This window comes from Mycteria americana, chromosome 7 (assembly GCF_035582795.1).
Source record: "Mycteria americana isolate JAX WOST 10 ecotype Jacksonville Zoo and Gardens chromosome 7, USCA_MyAme_1.0, whole genome shotgun sequence".
Lineage (NCBI taxonomy): Eukaryota > Metazoa > Chordata > Aves > Ciconiiformes > Ciconiidae > Mycteria > Mycteria americana.
The window spans coordinates 62955306-62975058 of record NC_134371.1 but is presented as its reverse complement, the minus strand read 5'-3'; the positions used below and the strand labels follow the sequence as shown (position 1 = coordinate 62975058).

Here is a 19753-nt window from a genome sequence, read left to right as displayed (position 1 = left end):
ATAATGATGAAGAAGTTTTGGATAATTCAGGAGTGAAAATTTAAATTCCTTTTAGTTAACAGCTGAGAATGTTTTAGAGCAGGACAAGGAAGGATGCAGGCCTATGCAGGTTTCCTCTCACAAGTCTTGGCTATAAAATGGCATCCCGTGACAGGTAATCATGAGCTAAGTTATTGGGTGTAGCTGTTCCAGTATTTTACACTCGTGACTGTCTTGAAAAAACACTGTCAGCATTGAAGTAGAGAAAAAGTGAGATTAGCTGAAGAAACCTGCTTACAAAATTTCAGCTGTAATTCTGTGCTTCTTTCCTCCATAAAATGGTTTTGTGTGGAAGACGATGGAAGCATTATAACCTGTCTTTGAGCAATTAATACTGCATTCTCCACCAAGTTCTATCCATGGCACAGTGAGAATAGACCTGCAATTATAAATATATGTATAGATTTATAACCTTTTAACTGATAAGCATGAAATATTACAAGGCATTAAAAATGAAAATACCAAACAGAGCATTTACTTGCCTTCCGTAACCATTAGGAAAGGTCAAAATATAGTGTTCATCGTAATCTAGGCATGTGACACACCCTATCAAAGAAAAATAAAAATGGATTTAAAAAACCTCCAGCAAAATCTCTACAAAACTTTTCATACAGATGTCCTGAAATAATTCACTAAAAACATGTGCCATAAAAAGGAAAGGGGAAGAGCTTTATTTAGACGGTGAGAATGCCTAGCTTCTAGAGAAAGCAGGGAGAGTTGTGTTTACATGAAAATCTGGGCCCTACATGATTTCAGCACACAAAGCATGCAGAAGGAGTCACTGATTCCTACATACATAAGCGCAAAATACATAAAATAAAACATTCCTTATGTTTAACAGGATGACTTTAAATAATTTCTGCAAAAATTCTAGTTGCAGAATGTAAATTTCTCTTCTGTTGTTAAATTTACGCACGCATACCTTGCCCGATGTTATGAACCCCAATAGACATTCCTAAGAATTTTGACTTGGTCCATATGTGAGCATTGAACTGTATCCTCTTGCTAAAACACTCTGCGTAAAATGCTGAAACTGAAGAAAAAGGTATTAAAAATAGCAGCACAAGACATTAATAGTATTGTTTCCAAATTCATTCATCAGGAAATATCTCAAAGTGCCTCATACTTATGTGGAACAGAGTTTGCAATTTGTTTCTCACAAAAACAGTTTATAGAGAAAACCTTCAGCTTTTAAATTTGGAGAGAAAATGTAAATCCAAGATTTAAACCAAGATCTGACATTACTGTCGCCCCTGTCCAGACGCCATCTCTATTAGCAAAGTTATTGTCAACTTACTTGGAGGATGATGAGAGACCTGCTCTGCCACAAACGTTACGCTGCTTTTACTGACCCAAGGAACTGGTCCTTCTGAAACTGGCTCCTGCGTGATAGTAGAGAGGATTTTCATCACTGACAATGTTTACAAAACACTGGATGCTTCCGAGAGAAGTTGCTTCCACGTTTAAAGGCTTCTAAAAAGGTATAGCAGTGATTTTAACGTATTTGTCAGTTTGCTAATTTGATGGGGAATAACTCCTTACTCCTGAAACTACGATGCTTTCTACAGAACATGCAGCTTCTACTCTCTTGTATTTAAGTGTAAATGTATTTGGGGAGATGCCCCCAAAGACAACAGTTAAACTGAAAGAGTCATGTATAAACCCAATTACAAAGTAATATTTAAATCCACTTAATTTCTTATTAACTCGTAAGAAATGGGTGGCAGAAATAGTTTTCATTTTTGCTTCTGATAAAGTCTGATATGCATATTAATAATGATCAGAGCATATGTATCACAAAACCATAAAACAGCATTCATTTCCTGTGGCAAATCGTGAAAAATGTAATTCATCATTAGAAGCAATTTGGAAGCACAAATACAATATTGTCTTTATGCCAGCAAACAAGAGTCCAAACATTCACCTCAGAAACAAGAGAAAGATTTGAGCAAACTAATGGGGGGGGGGGGGGGGAGGGGGGGGAGGAGGAGAGTACACATTAAATGGGAAAAATACATGGTTTGTATCTAAACAATCATGTGTTTAGATATACTACACTGAGCCTACATGAAGCATCTCACAACAGCACTTCCCACATCATCATTTGCAACTTCCCAAGGTGAGAAGCCTAAATGAGGTATTTAAAAAACACCAAAAACATACCAAAACCCCCACCAATAACAACAAACCCCGCACCAGGCTGCACTGCAAGTGCTAGAGCTTTTCTCTAGAATCAGCGGGGCACTATGCTGACTATGGTTCACGTGCGTAAGTCTGATTAATCTTTGAGTCTCATTAAAACTTGGGCAAATAAGAGAAAAGCTCATACACTGGTAGATGATTTCAGATTACAAGAGTGTCACTACTGTTACTGTGTCCTTCACTTCATCAGACATACTGTCATAAAGTACAAAAGGAAGAGTAGTGGCCAGACACAGATGTACAACTAAAATATCCAAGCCCAGAATCCAAACTTCAGAAGTCTATTAGAAGATTTTAAAAGGGGAATTAAATATACTGGAGAAACTGCACTGCTTTCTAGGTTGTAAGTGGGGAAAAGAAACCCCATTGTGAAAAACACAAGGGTTTAGAGAAATGATTAAAAAAAAAATCAGAACTTTGGAAAGAAAGTAATTCTTACTCAGTGCTATGAAACAGTTCAGAAAAAAAAGAGAACGTCTTCAACATGTCAAATAGTTCTTAAAAAAACTAATAGCTCAAATTTTGTTACGCAAGATATTTTAAACTTCTGTCCAAAGAAAAGGAGGAAGGAAGCGGGGGAAATCAGTTAAGAAATTGCCATAGTTTGCCAATTTTGCTACTTAAACATAGCATAAGCCATTTCAGTCAGTAAATTAATAAAGCTTTGGGAATTACTCGCATGCATCCTAGGCACCAAAAAACATACCACGAGAAACTAACCGTATCATCTTCACCTTCAGTGCCTGGTAATACCCAATGACATCGGAAGATCTCACCCAAAATGGGATTGTAAGGCTTTTTAGCAACTGACCCTTTTCTTCCTGCATGAAAAGCTGAGAGGTACCATTTAACCACTTGAACCATTCGCTCCTTTGGATCCTTCTGGTCACTAATGCTACATGGGCCAAAAGAGAGAAAAGAAGGACAGGCAAAATTAAATACAAGCAAGTACCTCAAACACAGGAAAGCTTTCTGGATGTTTGGTTGTTTTACAACTAGAAGTTTGACTACTTTGACTATTTTTCAAGTTTACAAAACCCAAGCAATATTCTTCAAAACTATCAATTTACTTTTGGCAGCCCACAAGGGCCATAAGCGATATCAGAACCAGTTAATGCTCTACTTTAAAAATCAAATACCTGACAAATAAGTCCGGATGTGCAAAAAAGTCAGCATACATTTCCAACAGTGATCTTCTTTCCAGGATGAAAGTTGGAAGAACCACCTGGGTGAAGAAAAACAACCCTTACAGATCAAGATACTTTAACATCCTGCACAAAAGCATTCTAAGTACTAACTGTAAATAGCATACAAAGCACCCAAGGCTTTGTGTGCCTGTAAGCTGATTGTGTTCTCAAACTTACCAATGAGTTCTGACACATGCAGGTCAGTTGGCATCTTCTATAAAACCAAAGATTTAAGAGAACTGTCTCTTGTCTTACGTATATCCTAGTCCCACTTAGAGCATATCCACCTACATGGCTGAGCTTATCAAAAGCTGTTCTTAATTACAGTAACACTGATTATTTAATTTCATCTATATGTACACTGGCAATTTCCAGTCAAGATCTCATTCCATGTAGTCACATCCTCTTATGTGCCTCTTTATCAAGATGAAAGTTAATCTCTTCCCTAGCACTCTTCTTCCCCAACAACATTTGCAGGTTCCATTCTTGTGGATCTGCTGTCTGCTTCAGTGTGGTATAGACCACTGTTGGAAGCACTGGTGATTGCTGTTGTTGACTTTAAAGTGACGCAGCCAAGATGCATGCTCATGATGCTTCTTTGCAGCTTAATTTGAGATCAGTAATTTTCAACTATTCCAGGAGTTCCCAAAACAGACACATTTTGCATCAATTCCTATTCAGAACTGCCAGAAACCTTCCATAGTTTGCTTGTGAGCTGCTGGCTATTTCTCCAGAAAAGTTTTAAGTTTATCTTTTAATTGTCTATTGTGAGTTCCAGACTGGACAGTTAAAATCATCCACTTAAGAAAGCTAATGATAGGATTGATCTCTCCTACTCTTTTTCAGTCTGGAATTACTTGTTTAAGTTTAACCAAGCTGCCTAGAAAGATCAACACCTTCAGAACGCTGTTCATTCAACCTTAAGACAGACACCAACATGAATCACATTCACGAAAAATCCAACTCTTTACTTGCTAGACCTACATGTAGCATTTTAAAATACACAAGCAACTTACTCAAGATCCCAAATAAGCAAAGCATTTCACAATATGCTTAATTCCCCCTTTTATTTTATTTATGTCTTACTGAATGTCATCATACACTGGGATCTTGGAGATCTTTGTTCTAGGAAGCTAAAGACAGGCGAAACATTACTACTGCATACAGCGTTCCTCTTATCCCAGAGCTTTACAAGCACTCCAAGGATCAGGTTCAAAGAGAACAAACAGCTACTTTCCATAGCAAACTATTTTCCCAAATGGATTTTAGCAGTTGGATATATTTATTTCCCATCCCAGTAACAACTCAAATTAAAAAAAAAATACTATGCTAAAGAGATTATAGCTTAACTAGCTCTTAGAGCAAATATACAGTTAAATTATTAGTTTGATGTTGAACTGATTTACACAGAATTCAGGGTTTACTCTCCCTCCCTTCCCCATGAACGATCAGCAAGTTTACCTTTGTTAGATCCATTCCTAATCTAACTTGTGACAATAGATGCATAATAACACTCTTATGTTCTTCCACTGATTCTCCTTCCCCATCATCATCTCGATCATCAGGAGGATCGAAGAGATCTAGAAAGATCAAATTGGCTTTGTTTTTCTCTAACCCTTCAAAGACAGACTGTATTTAATTAGCATATATATTAGCTGTCAAAAAGGTCTTATTTATAAAACTAAGGTTTTTAAATCCTACAATTCAACAATCTTCCATTAGTAAAGAAACAGTAGATAAACCATTTTCCGTAAGTACCTTGCCATATATATATGATCATACATATATTTGTGACACAGTTTACAAACAGATTAACAACCAAGTTGTCCTTACTGAAAGTTCACACAGTCCACTTACCAGCATCATTTGTCCCATTAGACATGGAAGAATTGAGGGACTCTGTGGTATCCGGACGTTTCAGACTACTTCCTGTGCTACTCAGAGTCAGGACTGCAGCAGACCCTGAAGAACTAAAGAAGAGTAATAAATTCTCACAGTTCACAATGAACTAAATCAGACCAAATTATTATAATTTGATACACATAGACAAGGAGTTTACTGATACACGTTAGTATATGTGCTGCACACTAATTCACAGAAAACTTAAAATGGACGGTAGCTGAACGAATGGGAAAGCCTGCAGTCTAAGATAATAACACCTGAAGGCATAAAACAGCTGACTAATTCCTCTTTGAAATGTATAGCACCTCTTAAAATTAATTTTCTGATTCGTAAATAAGAAGAGTAAATAGAGATTTTGGGGAACGGCAGTCAACTTCAAAAAAATTTCTTTTAGTAAATGTGAGATGAAATTGGCTATTTACCACAGGCTGCAACAAATGCATGTGAAACACACCATGGTCTCAGATTATACCTCTGAGCTGGTGGCTTCCCAAGTTTGGTTTATGTTAAGAGTTTTGTCAACGTATACACCTGATGGAATGGGAAGGAGCAGAGGAGGAAAATGCATCCCTCACAGACAACTGTGCTGAGGGAGGGGGTAATCTTATTCTGTTACACAGAGTGGCTTTTTTGTCTCCCCCACCTTTTTTTTTTTTTTTAAGCCAATGTTGCTTATTTGTTTATTTAGCTTAACTAACTTCTACAAGCAGACAAGCCATGCCCTTGTACATAAAAACTGTATTCAGCACGCACTGCATACTTTCAGCTACTTACTCCATACATCGCTTTGGGGAAGAACTGCTCTGATAGAATTCATCAGCATCATAGAACTCATCCTCACTGCTTGAGTAAGAAAAATCTGGGACTGTATTTGGAGACAGGTTGACATGGCTTGGAGAGGTGAGACTGCTGCTAGGTGCTGACTGCCCACTTCCTATGGAGTGTTAAAAATTACAGACTTAATAAAACCAAACAAATTGCTTCAAAATCCACCAGTTCTAACTTATGAGTAGGGTTGTTCAAATCAATAAAGACTAATGCAAACTCAGAAGGTATGGTATCTTACAAAATTAGAAGCAATAATTAATCAGGTTCATACCAAGTTTCATTTAACAGGTTACAAAAGAAAGGTCACAAGGAAAATCGAGAACACAGAACAACAGTAAAGTATAAGGACATGTTTTCCCCAAAGTTGTCAATTAAAGGCAAAACAACAGTACTGAAAACTTATGTAGATTCATAGTATGATTTATGTTGGAAGGGATCTCTGGAAGTCATCTGGTCTACTCCCCACTCAAGGCCCAGACAACTTCACAATTCGACTGGTTTGTTCAAGATCACGTCTAGTCAGGTTTTAAATATTTCTCAAGATGAAGATTCCATAATCTTTCTGGGGAACCTATTCCAAAGCTTGAACCACCTCATTATAAAACCAAAATATTTTCTAATACCTCCTTGGAATTTCCTTTCTTACAACTTGTGTTGATTGCCTCATCCTTTAGCTGTGCATCTCCAAGAAGAGCCCAGTGCTATCTGCTTTATACCCTCCCAATAGCTGGCAGAAGACAGCAGTAACATCGCTCTTTAGCTTGATCTTCCTAAGGCTGAACAAACCCAGTTCTGTCAGCCTCTAAGTACATCATGGGCCTCAGCTTCCTAATCTTGGTGGTCCATGTCTTTGTACTGTGGAACCCAAAACTATACATAGTACTCAAGATGTGGTCTCTCAGATCCCAAGTAGACAGGAACAATCACTTCTCTTAATCTGCTCCTTACACTCTCACTAATCCAGCCTGGAATGCAGCAAAACCTTCATCACCACAAGGGCATGCTGCTGACTCGTGTTCCCCTTGTTGCTCACCAGGACCCCTGGCTCCTCTTCTGCCAAGCTGCAGTTAACCCCATGCAACAGGGCAGGCTGAGGGCTATGCCCATCCTAGGTGGGTGGAGGACTTTGCATTTGCCTTCAAACTTCATGAGGTTTCTGTCAGTGTACTTCCCCAGCCAGCCACAGCCCCTCTGAACAGCAGCCCTGTCCTATCCATTGTTCTCCACAATTTAGCAAGGTCCGTGTCTAGGTTATCTGAGATGTTAAGCAGTATTGGACCCAGTATCAACCCAGAGAAACACCAGTAGTCACTCGGTTGCCATTTGAACCTCATACAGCTGATCGCAAGCCTCAGGCCTGGCAGTCCAGCCAGTTTTCACTCAACTTGTATTCCACTTACCTAAAACATCTTTTTCCAATTTAGCTGCAAATGTACTTGTGACAAGAATCTAATGAATACAGTTTCTAAATTGGATTACAGGAATCCTGTCTCACCACTAACTCGCTGTTGTTCAAAAGAGTCATAGCAATAAAGACAAACCAGGTTAACACTGACACAGACCTTTTGTGGAAGCCTAAGTCACAACAGAGGTTACTAAGCAAGCTAAGGTATTTACACAAACAACAAGCATCAGAAACTAACTAGAAGATGAGATGCACAGAGTAAGACTAAAAAAAGGAACTTTCTGGCAGGAGAAAGAGGCAGCAGTGGTATCCTTCATTTTTCAGATTGGGGCAAACACACATATTAGTGTTCTGGGAAGGAAAGGTAGTAATAAAGTAACAACAAATCATTTACACACAAGCTTAGAAAAAAACTTGGGAGGGAACTGAGAGAGTTTTAGCATGATTGGACAATATAATCAATACAACTGATCAGGAAGTAACAGTCAATGTAGACAGATAATAAAAAATATGTTAAGTATGTAGCTATGGTTTTAAAAAAACCTTAAAAATATTACAGGAATTGTAAAGAGATAATTATAGCAACTTAATATATATTATAGCAACTTTTGCTTCAAACCATTTATTGTAGTTTTAAAAAGCCCGATTAATGCTATTATTTAAGGGGGAGAGGAGGGAATCAGTGAATTAAAAAACCCAAAGGCCACAGACGATGTATTAACTGCAAAGTTCTTGTGCTGATTACTGCAAGACTGCAATGACGGAGACAAGAAGGCAAGCTGGTAATACTCCTACGTATTATCCATACATGGCGGGGGAGAAAGAGCAGAATAATAGATTTTAACAGAACACTGAAATATGTGTTGATTAAGCCAATACAATGTTGTCTTAATAGCTAATTACATTAGGTTACAGACAGTATATATTCAGGTTTTTTTTCTTGTACTTCAATAAGACAGTTACACAGAACTGTACCTGTACTATTTGGTGTTGGAGTCTGATTTCCAAGTGATGCTACTACAGGTCCCACTGGCAAAGATGAGGGTCGCTGCTCTGACTTGCACAACTGAGCAGGTTCTAGGGGATATTTTGATATGTTAAACCAAAAATTCACATTTAAATAGGAGAATTACACTTTTGTTGGGAAGGAGATTCCACATTATTTCACCTCACCTTCAAAAATGAAATCCTTTTTTATAAAAGCCATTCAGACAGAAAAACATACTTCCGTCACTGTTCTCTAGCTCTTTTTTATCATTAAGCAAAGATGGCATTTTAAAAAAATTGCAGTTATTTAGCTAGAAAGCATTTATCTTTTCTGAAAATTATAGTTTCATTTATTTTAGGAAAGTATATTAGAAATGTAAGCTAGTAACTTAGAGCAAGCAAAATATATCAGCTTATCCACAGAACTAGAGGCAGATTTACCCGATGGCTGAGGAAGCTCCATGCCTCCTGCTCCTTCCCCTTCCTTTGCACCACACTCACTGTGGTGCACACGGTGAGTGTGCACCACTAAGTGCAGTGTGCACCTGTATTGCATATGTGACACAGAAGCCATCCACCATTACGCAGCCCCTCCATCTAGACTGCAGCTGCATCCTGCTCTGCTCATGAATATTTCTACTGAGGTTCTTTCTGTACACCGTACCTGGAGGTATAACTGCTTGGGAAGGCATTGTGCTGATCACCGACTGTTCCAAAGGACTGGGCTGATACACTGCGTCAACTGGGTTTATAGTGCTCTGAGAGAAAAGAAAGAAAAGTGCATTTTTTCTCAGTTAAAATAAATAAATAAAAGCAAGCATAGATAGCAAGAACATTGTGAGCACAAGAAATGCCCAAACGCAAGATAGCAAATTCCTGAGAGAGAGAAAGTAAAACACAAATTGACAGTTGAGGACATGAGGAATACTTTCAAAGCGGTAATACTTCAATTCTTTACACAGATTTTACACTAAACTGAATTTGCTACAGATTTGAATTGTCCTACAAAGAATTCTTATTTCAAGTTCTAGCTTCTGGTATTCCTTCCAATGTCCGTTAATAAATATTGCATGCAAAGAGTGGAAAGTTAAACGCAAATTATCTGGCAAAAATTAGGATAGGTAATCTGTACTTTCAAAACCATTTTTTTCCAAAAATTAATTTGTCCAGACCATAGTAAATCAACCCCTAAATTAAAACAGGAATCATCAGCATGCTTACAGCCATGAAAAGGCTTTATTGCCAAAACTCTTTCCAATGCAAGCTGACAGTTTTCAGTGCGTCTCCAGTAGAGGACATTTCAATCTACTGATCAACGTGGGCACTTTGAAAATGAAGCACCAATTCAACTCGACACCCATAAAAGTCACTGACTTCAGTATATGTTCTTGGCTTTTATACAACAAGCCTCTTGGAAATCTAAATTGCTATGTCTTTTGATCCAAACTAGCATGATTTTGCCTTGCTTCACTGGCCTGTAATTTTGTTATCATCTAAGCATTGTTGGTTATATATGTTTACGTACAACAACCAGAACGTCTATGTTGTTCTGGGTTGTTAATTGGATAAAAGGCACATAAAACCCTTTTCCAAACATCTTGCAATTTAAAACCATTGATCGATGGCAGAACTGTGAAAATCTTTGCCTCAATTTGCTAGGAAATCTTGCTACTGTGCTTAAGTTGAAGAATATCAAGCACAGGAAGGTCATACAATACGAAGTTCTACTTGAAAAAAAGTTCTGCTTTTAAAAAAGGTAGATGAGCTTTGCCTTTAAATTTAGTTAGTATGTTCATTCCTATCCTCTTTTTAGATCGATATTTAAAACAGAAGAGAGTCTCCAACTGTTCTTTCCTCCTTTTATTCTATTAATTTCTATTTGCATGCAGACTGAGGGAAACAGGATCATTTTAACCTTCCTCCTCCCATTTTCCTACAAAAGGAAGACTTCTTTCTTGCCTCCTTTCCTAGTTAACTGTAATTCTGAACTTTTTCCTACATTAAAAAAATCAGTGAAGTAGTGAAGATTTGTTTTAATAGCACAGGATTTATGTAATTGAAAAGAAAACTATTATTCCCTGTTTATCTTTTAAAAATCTCCAGTTTTTAAAAAAAAGGCATAAAAATTGCTTTCTATATTTTTGTTGGTGTTACTAACTAGTATACAAATAAATAATCCAGTACATATACTGTTACTCCACTGTATTCCAGCGTAAAATCAACATCCCTTACAGTTACTTCAACTGCTTGTACAATTATGCATGCAACACAGGTAGGTCCCTGTCTCACATATCTCACAGTTTAAACTCATAATCCCATTTTCAAATTAAGAAACTTAAAAATCAAGATGGTCCTATGATACAGAGGATGCTATTGCTATCTCTATCTCCCCTAGTCTTTAGGGAAACTAATAACATATATGATACAGAACACTGGTATGATAAAGGAAAAAAAAAAAAAAAAAACAAGTAACTTCAAATTTGTATGCAGGATTGTAACCTTATCCTTAAACAATTCTCCATGCTGCAACATGAACTGGAGTTTCTTGTTAGCTATTGTGGGGTATGACTGCGTGGTTTAGAAACAGATGAAGGCAGACCTGAAAGTTTCCTACTCAGAGTTTAAGAACAAAAACAACTATGCAGAAACAAGACGACCATCATCCCACCACGGTATCAAACATTGGTCATATTCCTGCCTAAGTTTAAAGTGAAATCCTGACCTTTAGCCCAAGCTAACGGCCTCAATAGCATCAAAATTTCAGTATTCACAATCACTGATGCATCAGTTAATATATTCTTACAGAAATACTTTTTTTTTTCCTCCCCCGTATAAGCCAGCCCACAGATAATCAGAATAGTGGCTAATCAAATTCAGACTACAGTAAGTTGTAATAGCTATATGAAATTTCTGAGTTGCAGATCTAATGTGCATACCACCTCTGCCTGTGGTAGTGTCTAGCTGCATAACGTCTCTTTTCCAGGGCACGTAACAGAACCTATTCCATTACACTAAGACCTGAATTATGTGACTATCCACAGGGTAATCGTTCATCTTATTTACGATAAGGGTGAAACCAAAATCTATATGTGCATCTTTACTCCAAAGTTCATATTAGAAAAATCATACTGCTAAAGCTGTATATAATGGAAAGACAAATAAAGCTTGGGAATTATTCTCAGCTGTAATTAAAACACACTATGATTTTTAGAGTTATGTATTACTGAAACCAATCTCCTATTAAAAGTATCTGAAATGTACTCAAGTGACAAAAAGAGAACAAAGAAAGAGAAGTCACATAGACCGAAACCAAAGATGACAGAAGTTACATTAAAAATGCAGAAGTTATATTAAAGAAGAAACATTGCTTAAACAGACATAATACAACTTTGCGTCAAATGAGCAGCACTGTAGAAAAGACAAACTACTTGAAGCACACGGATAGCTGATCTATTTCATACATAAAGATACTTCAGATGGAAAACAAAACTATTTCTATGCCAATAATTTCCCTTTCATCTGTTCATGTGGCAGATGTTTATCTAAGTGTTCAGTCATAACACCGCCATTTAAGACATTCAGTATAAAAGTGATCACTATATTTTCTAAAGGCAAGGGTGTTAGCCAACCTCAGAAGCTAATGACTCAACAGTAATTTTAACAAGACATTTGAAGCAGTAAATTAGAGAAAGGAAGACGTATGTTGTAAAATGAGTGGAAATTCAGGTCTCTGTTCACATGTTCTGCAGAAATAAAGGGAGATAAAGATTAGATTTAAACTTACTATAAGTCCATCTGCGTGCTTCTCCTCATTATTTTGGTCCTTAAGGAAAAAATGTTAAAAATATCAACATAACAATCTTGTATTACTTATCAGTTCTGTGTTAAGTGAGAACAGCAAGTTTCTCTCACGAATGTAAACATTTTCAGCCATAAAATATTCCTCATCCTGTGATATGGTAACTAAACTGAGACGAAACAGTTCTATATGTAGTCACTGCACCTCTGAAGATTAGAGTTTTCCAAGGATCCGTCCACACAAGTTTGAACAATTTTTTAAAAATATCCTTTCTGCACTGCAGAATACAATTACGCTTTACAACCAGGTTCTTTCCAAATAGCTAAGAGCCCCACAAAACATGGACTGCAGCACCAATGAGTCCCTGAAAACCAAAAGACATGAAGTTCCCAGTTTCTGAAGAACTGCAATTAGCATACAGGTCAAGTTTTCAAAAGGGGTTTTCAAAGGCAGAAGTGTGTTTGTAAGTTAAATGTTTTTAACTTTTGCTTTTTGGTATCCACTAGATTTTAAAATGTTTTTAGATTATTTACAGTCTAGGATTTTGGGGATTTTGCCTAGAAGTATATGTGAAAAAGCAGGCAATGCATGGAATGAAACTGTCATCAGGGGAAATTACACTAGCAACAGACAAGTTAATGCCAATTTACAGTTAGCATAGCATAACACTGTACCAGCAACAGTATAAATTTTACTGAACACTAAGCCAAATCTCTTCATTTCTGCTGCAAAGTTCCTATTACCAGTACATCAATCAATAACTTTGTTTGATGTAAGCCTTAAGACTTGTCTGCAGAGTATTTCCCCAGATTTCCAGTTGTTAAAGTTAAGAGGAACATTGACGTTTCTTAAGCAAGGCTTTCCATAACAAAAATGACACTAAGGACAATGAGTTCCATTGGGTTACAAACTTACAAACAAAGAAGAAAGAACAACACTGGAGTCCAAATACATTGGGTTTTTTTAACATACAAAATTTCCATGTTATGCTATCATCTCTAAGACCTAAGAAATAAAACACAAAGATGCTGCATTTGTATTGAAGCTTGCTATCCTATCTCGGTAACGCACAATCAGCAATGTGGCACATTGATGAGATAAGGAAGGCAGAAATGCCACAAAACTATGCAGGCAAGACTGACCAGAAACGATGGAGTGAAAAAGGGAAGGCAAAGATGCAAAAGCAAATATCTAAATTATAAAAGCTACTCCATAAAACATACAACATACATATTTCTAAGACTGTCATTTACAAACTCTCTGACAGACCATTACATATATTTTACAACACACACATCAGCAAAGATGGACATCTTCAACTGTCATACATGCAAAGGGGACACCAAGAGCCAAATGCTCCACCTACCCATGCCAGTTAGTCTATGTGGATTGCTTTTTGATAAGCAATGTATGTATTATAACATATTCCTATTTAGCTGGTATTTACTTCATTATTTTGAAAATGCCTTCGGTCACGTACAGTACAAGTAGCATGATTACACACTTGATTTACCTGTAGGTTTAATGAAAATGTAACTGTCCAAGTCCTAAGGCAGGTTGTTTTAAGAGTCCACAAAACAGCTTAACTTAAACACACAATTAAAAAAAAACTCCAAACTCAAAAAAAAACCCCAAAACACCAGGCTTGCCTCAATGTACCAAAATCATGCGAATAATAAATGGCTGTGTGTTTGAAACAAGAGAGATGTTCTGAGTATATGGAGAAGTAATAACAACTTTCAAGATATGCAAACAACCAGAAGGTAATCGTGAAATCTGTCTCCTAATGAGAAAGGCACTGCAGAATTAAAAATGGGGGGCAGGGGTGGTGTTAATATGATTTATTTTCAGTAGTGTAAGTCAGCAACCCTACTTGCCTTACAGCTTTGGGAAAAAAACTTGCAGAATCTTAAAAGGTTCTATACTGGAGACCAGAAAGCTATCAGACACAATCCATTTTTATATGTATAATGTTTCATACACATGCAACTTACAGAACTGTAAAAACAAACCAACCCCCCCTGTATTCTTAATTTCCTACAGTAGTAAGAAATCAGGATACCAACACAGTTTATGGAAAAGGGAGGGGGGGTGGGGGGGAAACAGAATTGCCATGTAGTCACCAAGTATAGCTGCCTAAGTGAGAGAGGAGGAAGATGAAGAGATGAAGCAGAATAAAGGTTATTAAAATAGAGGGAAGATTTATAGAGGGTATTTTCACTATACGTGGATCAACTTCTTCCAATTAGCTGTGCATAAACCACTCATTTAAGCCACCTTATCTTTGCTAGCTCTACAAGAGCTTTAGATATGGTTTAGCAAAAAAACCAAATAAAAACCCTCCACTCCCCAATGGATAAACCCATCTATTTACACTGGTTAATATTTACTGGTACTGAAAGGAGGACTTCAAGGTCTGATTTAGTGTAACAGAAAGCAAGTCTTAGCATGTTTGGAGGACCCAAATTCTACCTACCTTTACACTTATATGGTAGCTGGAGCAGTAAAGCACTGAACCTGATCAAAAATGACTGCAACTGCCACTACAAGTTCAGTTTTGTCCCTTATCAGCAAGCCACCTAACCAACTTCAAAACACGCTTAGTATCAGTGCAAGATAAGCAATCATATTTGTCTATCTCCCAATAAATTTACCCATAGCAGAAATGGAATTTGATATTCAATAGAAACAAGAAAACTAACTCGGCCACCTATTAACAGCTTTGATCAAGAACCTGAAACGCACATTGTAATTCTGCTCTTTCAGATTTAATTGCATAGCAGAGCTTTTTAAGAAAGAGCAAAATTTCATAGGAATTAAACCTCTGTGAAAATAACAACTATTAAATACAGTTCTACAGTAATTAAAAAAATGAGCAAGTCATTTGTTGCGCACAGTTTCTCAACAGCTACCTTAATATGGCAAGTCACAAATAGATGCGTAAGAAACCTACCATACTGCCATCTAACCTATCTATAATTGACTCCACCAAATCCCCAAAGAATGACATACCAGTCTACTGGTTTCACTGTACTAAAACAATTCTAAATATACCCAGTACTAAATAACTGCAAATTATTAAGTGCTGACAAGGCTTTTTTTGCTATCACTGCAGTGAAGGATTCAAATAGTATCATTGTATGTTAAATAGACTGTTCTAGCTCTAGATTCATGTGGCACAAAACTATTTCAATGTACCCTACTACCTGTAAAATATTTTTGGTTTTGTATAAACCTGTTAACTAACAAACCTTTTCTTCAGAATTTTTAAGCTACCGATATGAAATCTGAATTTCACAAAATATGCACTGGTCCTTTTAGTGAATGACTTCTGATCCTGCAAGGTTCTAAATACTTCAATTTTCACTGGCCTCAAAATTTTGTACAATGTGTCTGGCATCTAGAATGAAGACAAACAACAGTACTGTGTTAGAAAACTACAAAAAAAAAAAAAAGCTGATCTAGACTACAGAAGAAAAAAATTGAAGAGCCTATGCCTATTTCTGAATAAATCAGAATGTGTTCAGATTAAATTCAGCCTTAAATTCTGAAAATACCATAAATTAATTTCTTTGCAAAGCACTGTCTTCCTTCACTTTGGTCGCAAGATATAAATCAGCAGCTCATAATTAACATATCCTATTTACAGTACGTGAAGGCCTGTAAGAGCAGAACTTGACAAAAAAAACTCACTAAATTTTAAAAAGTAACAAAACATTTAAGTGAAAAGCATAAGTGCATTACCCGCATTGCATTCTCAAATAATACAATTTGTACTTCCAGAAGTTCCAACATCATGAACTTCAGATTTACTAAAAACCTTCCCAAACCAGTTTAGATTATTAACATCACAATTTTCCCTTTTTCTATGAATATTAGTCACATTCTTAAATGAAACAAAAAGAAGAGTTTTGTTAAGTTTCTATTCTGTCACCCTTGTGTTTGTTGAAGTTCTTATTTAGTCTAATAGCAAACTCTGCAAAAGAAAGTTTATCTCACAAGAAAAGCTTTCTCATCAACATGACTCTTACCATGAACATTAACAGGACTGTCTGCTATGGAACTCAGTATTTCAGAAACTTCATTAAAATAGTAGCACAAATCAACTTATACCAATTTTTATATACATATATCTCCTAGATCATATAGAAGGCACTTTTAGATTTCAATTGTTTTCACACAGATTTCAATTGTTTTCACACAGATTAATGCTGTATAATTAAAATTCAAAATACTTTATAGTGTACTTACTTTAGCAATCTGTAGCAATACAATGCAGTGTTTTATTGATTCTACCATGCTCTAGGAAAACAAAAATAACAGAGAGAAAAAAACCTTTTATTACTATCCTATAATATTTTGTATTTACAGGTATTTTTATTAGTTACACAGAATATTAACTAAAATATTGGCCGAGAACTAAATGGACACTCACTTCTGTAGAACCCCTACTTTCCCTTCCCCTTTTTTTTTTTCCAGAAACAAAAGCATAGCAGTAGAAAACTGAAGTTTCCGAAAGCCACAAACAACATAGGTTGTCAGGGTGAAATGGAGGTCAGCTTCAAAATTTTGGAGTGCTGCAAGCAGGTAAACTGTCATGTGAAGAGAGGCTGAGAGAGCTGGGATTGTTTAACCCAGAGAAGAAAAGGCTCAGGGGAGACCTTATCAATGGGCACCAGTATCTGATTGGGATGGCAGGGTGTAAAGACAGAGCTAGACTTGTCTCAGTGGTGCCCAGTGACAGGATAACAGGCAACGGGCACAAATCGAAATACAGAAAATTCACCTTAAACATAAGAAAACACTTTTGTACTCTAGAGGTGCTCAAACACTGGAACAGGATGCCCAGAGAGGTTGTAGAGCCTCCATCCTTGGAGTTACTCAAAACTCAACTAGATTTGGTCCTGGGCAACCTGCTCTAGCTGACTGTGCTCTGAGCATGGGGTTGGACTACAGACTTTCAGAGGTCCCTTCCACCCTCAACTATTCTACGATTTTATGATTCTAAGGTGCTAAACATAAATCTGAATACAGCACCAGAACCAGGCTGCCTCTGCCATCACACTGTTGGACCTAACACAGATTCCCACTTTTCTGTAAAAAGCTTTAAAAACTTTCCCAAGAAAATAAGGTGAATTTCAGAATCTATATATAATAGATATAAAAATTAAAGAAACTTACACTGGTTGTTTCTTTGAGACTTTCAATTTTCTGTAAAAGAAAAATCAAAGTAGTGTTGTCAAAGACAGAATTTCCAGCATCTATTTTGACCTAAATACTGTACAAATACTGTATTTTAATCTTAAATTGGGGGAGGAAAAAAAGCAACCAACATGTTAAAGACTATTTCTGTATATAGACAAAATTTTCATTTTGTAATTGACAAGACAGAAGTCAAACTGATAATTAAAGCTTAAAGATGACAAGGTTAGGAATTTCTGAGCAGTGACATTATACATATTCACCCATCAAAGTCTACACTTCAGTCTTCCATAGTATCAACAAAAATGAAATGCAATATGAAGATTCACCCTAAGGTCAGTTTGTATCCTTATATAGCATACTGAATGGTAGCATATTCCAATGATCAATATTACTTGAAATTTCCATCATTCAAGTATAATAAACATATGCAGTTAAGCACAGTTTTAAAAAAAATCACGGAAAATAACAGTGTACACATGTTCTTGCTCTTTCTAAGCCTCCAGTAAAAGTCCATCTGGAAATCTGCCTACTTAATTTTATCTAGAAACACTGGTTCATTAAGATTTCCTGTGTGGAATTGCACTTCATGCACGCAAAAGGCATCTGCATGCCATTTTACACATAAGCATGACCTATCTAAGAAGCATATGCATCCTGTTGATGTCCTTGGGTCTGTCTACAGAAGGCAAAATTATTAAATTGGACTCGGCACTGAACCTCTACTAATTCAATTACAGGACCTCTTTGTTTTGATTAATACGAGTGTCTCACATGACTTGAGTCACAGTCTTTTTGATTCTTGAATAATCAAAGTGTGTAAAGAATTTTTTTTCCCCACACAGCACTGCAAGCCAAATTCTACACCATAAGAGAGCAACATGCATCTATATAAATCTACAGGAATTAATAGTCTCATCTTGTGGATTAAAAAGAAAATAAATGCAGTGACGGCTTCCCAGCCAATACCTGGGGAAATTTTTTTCAGTTATACTCTGTTCTATATACTATTCATAAGGATGCTATACATTTTCTTCATGATTAATTGGCAAGAGGTGGTCAAAGAGCACTCAGCCTCAGCCTTTTCCACTGGAAAGACTGGACCATGCTGATCTAGGAAATAGCATATCAGGGATGTTATATCACAAAGTTATATTATATTTACTTCTGCTGCTAGCATAGAAATATGCCAACAGGTAAAAATTCCTTTGTTTTGTTTTTCTTTGTTTTTCATGTCTCTACTACACTTCCAGTCCAAACTTTATCAACACATATTGAAAAAGGCATTTTAAATATGACAGCAGTGAAGTTTTGAGCCTTTTAGCACCAAAATAGAATAGGCAATGTACCCAAACATACAGATCTTGTCAGATGAAAGATTATGCAGCTGAAATAAATCACTCAGTCTCAAAGCTTTATAGCCAACTGTAGGCAGCCGTCAGCAGTTTTGATTATTCTTTACCTATTTTTTCCCCAACGTGTTACAGAGTATTTACACACCAAATAAACTGGTATCTTATTCCCTTCACTGATACCACCTTTGCTGAAAATCTGAAAGTGATGTCAGGCCATATAAAGTGATTCAGTTACACCGTTTTTCCCCCTACCCATTTGTAATTTTCCAAACAACAGACTAAGACATTGTTATTCTTACACATAAGTACAGACAAAAGGGTAATTGGTCCAAGATCATACAGAAGATCCGAGATGGGAAAAACCTCAGGACACCTGGTTTCCAAGGCCTATCCACAAATTATACAATCATAATTTTTTCATCTACGGAAATGAATTCTTTGTGAGCTGGCCAACTTAAGTAGTAACAGTATGCAATAATCCAGTACTTTTCACATTTGTGCTGTATGGCTACCTTGCAAGAATACAGCACACGGAACAGGAATATTATCTTCTTCATATGTACTCATATGTTCTCAAAATTATGAGAACAATGCAGGCAAGTCAGACAGACTCAGTCCCTGGGAAGACCCTTCTAAAGAGCACCGGCCCTGTTCTTTAAGGCTAAGCAAACATTGATATGGAAGTCTCTGGATTTTCATGAGCAATGTGGTATTCTAAAACAGTGATGTAAGCAGGCATAAAATAAAGTATGTGAATGCTCCCCCTGTAAGATTTTATACAAACTCACTACAGACATGACACTGGGTAGAGAAAAACAAGCGGATGATCACTAGGAATAAAGTCACC

The 19753-nt window shown here is 36.6% G+C and overlaps 1 protein-coding gene across 4 annotated transcripts in view; it reads right to left on the bottom strand.

Annotated features, from left to right (window-relative positions):
* OSBPL9 (oxysterol binding protein like 9) overlaps window positions 1–19753 on the bottom strand; it is a 65695-nt gene that overhangs the window by 2996 nt on the left and 42946 nt on the right. For 3 of the 4 annotated variants that reach the window (XM_075508745.1, XM_075508747.1, XM_075508749.1), the window contains 14 exons: window positions 17531–17560; window positions 16601–16651; window positions 12335–12373; window positions 9215–9308; window positions 8539–8640; window positions 6105–6264; window positions 5286–5398; window positions 4890–5008; window positions 3381–3466; window positions 2962–3136; window positions 1337–1421; window positions 962–1072; window positions 522–585; window positions 278–418 (listed from right to left, as the gene is read on the bottom strand). In XM_075508745.1, coding sequence (XP_075364860.1) covers window positions 278–418; window positions 522–585; window positions 962–1072; window positions 1337–1421; window positions 2962–3136; window positions 3381–3466; window positions 4890–5008; window positions 5286–5398; window positions 6105–6264; window positions 8539–8640; window positions 9215–9308; window positions 12335–12373; window positions 16601–16651; window positions 17531–17560 — 1370 coding nt within the window. The remainder of the gene's footprint in view (window positions 1–277; window positions 419–521; window positions 586–961; window positions 1073–1336; window positions 1422–2961; window positions 3137–3380; window positions 3467–4889; window positions 5009–5285; window positions 5399–6104; window positions 6265–8538; window positions 8641–9214; window positions 9309–12334; window positions 12374–16600; window positions 16652–17530; window positions 17561–19753) is intronic. The other variant, XM_075508746.1, reaches the window with a different exon arrangement.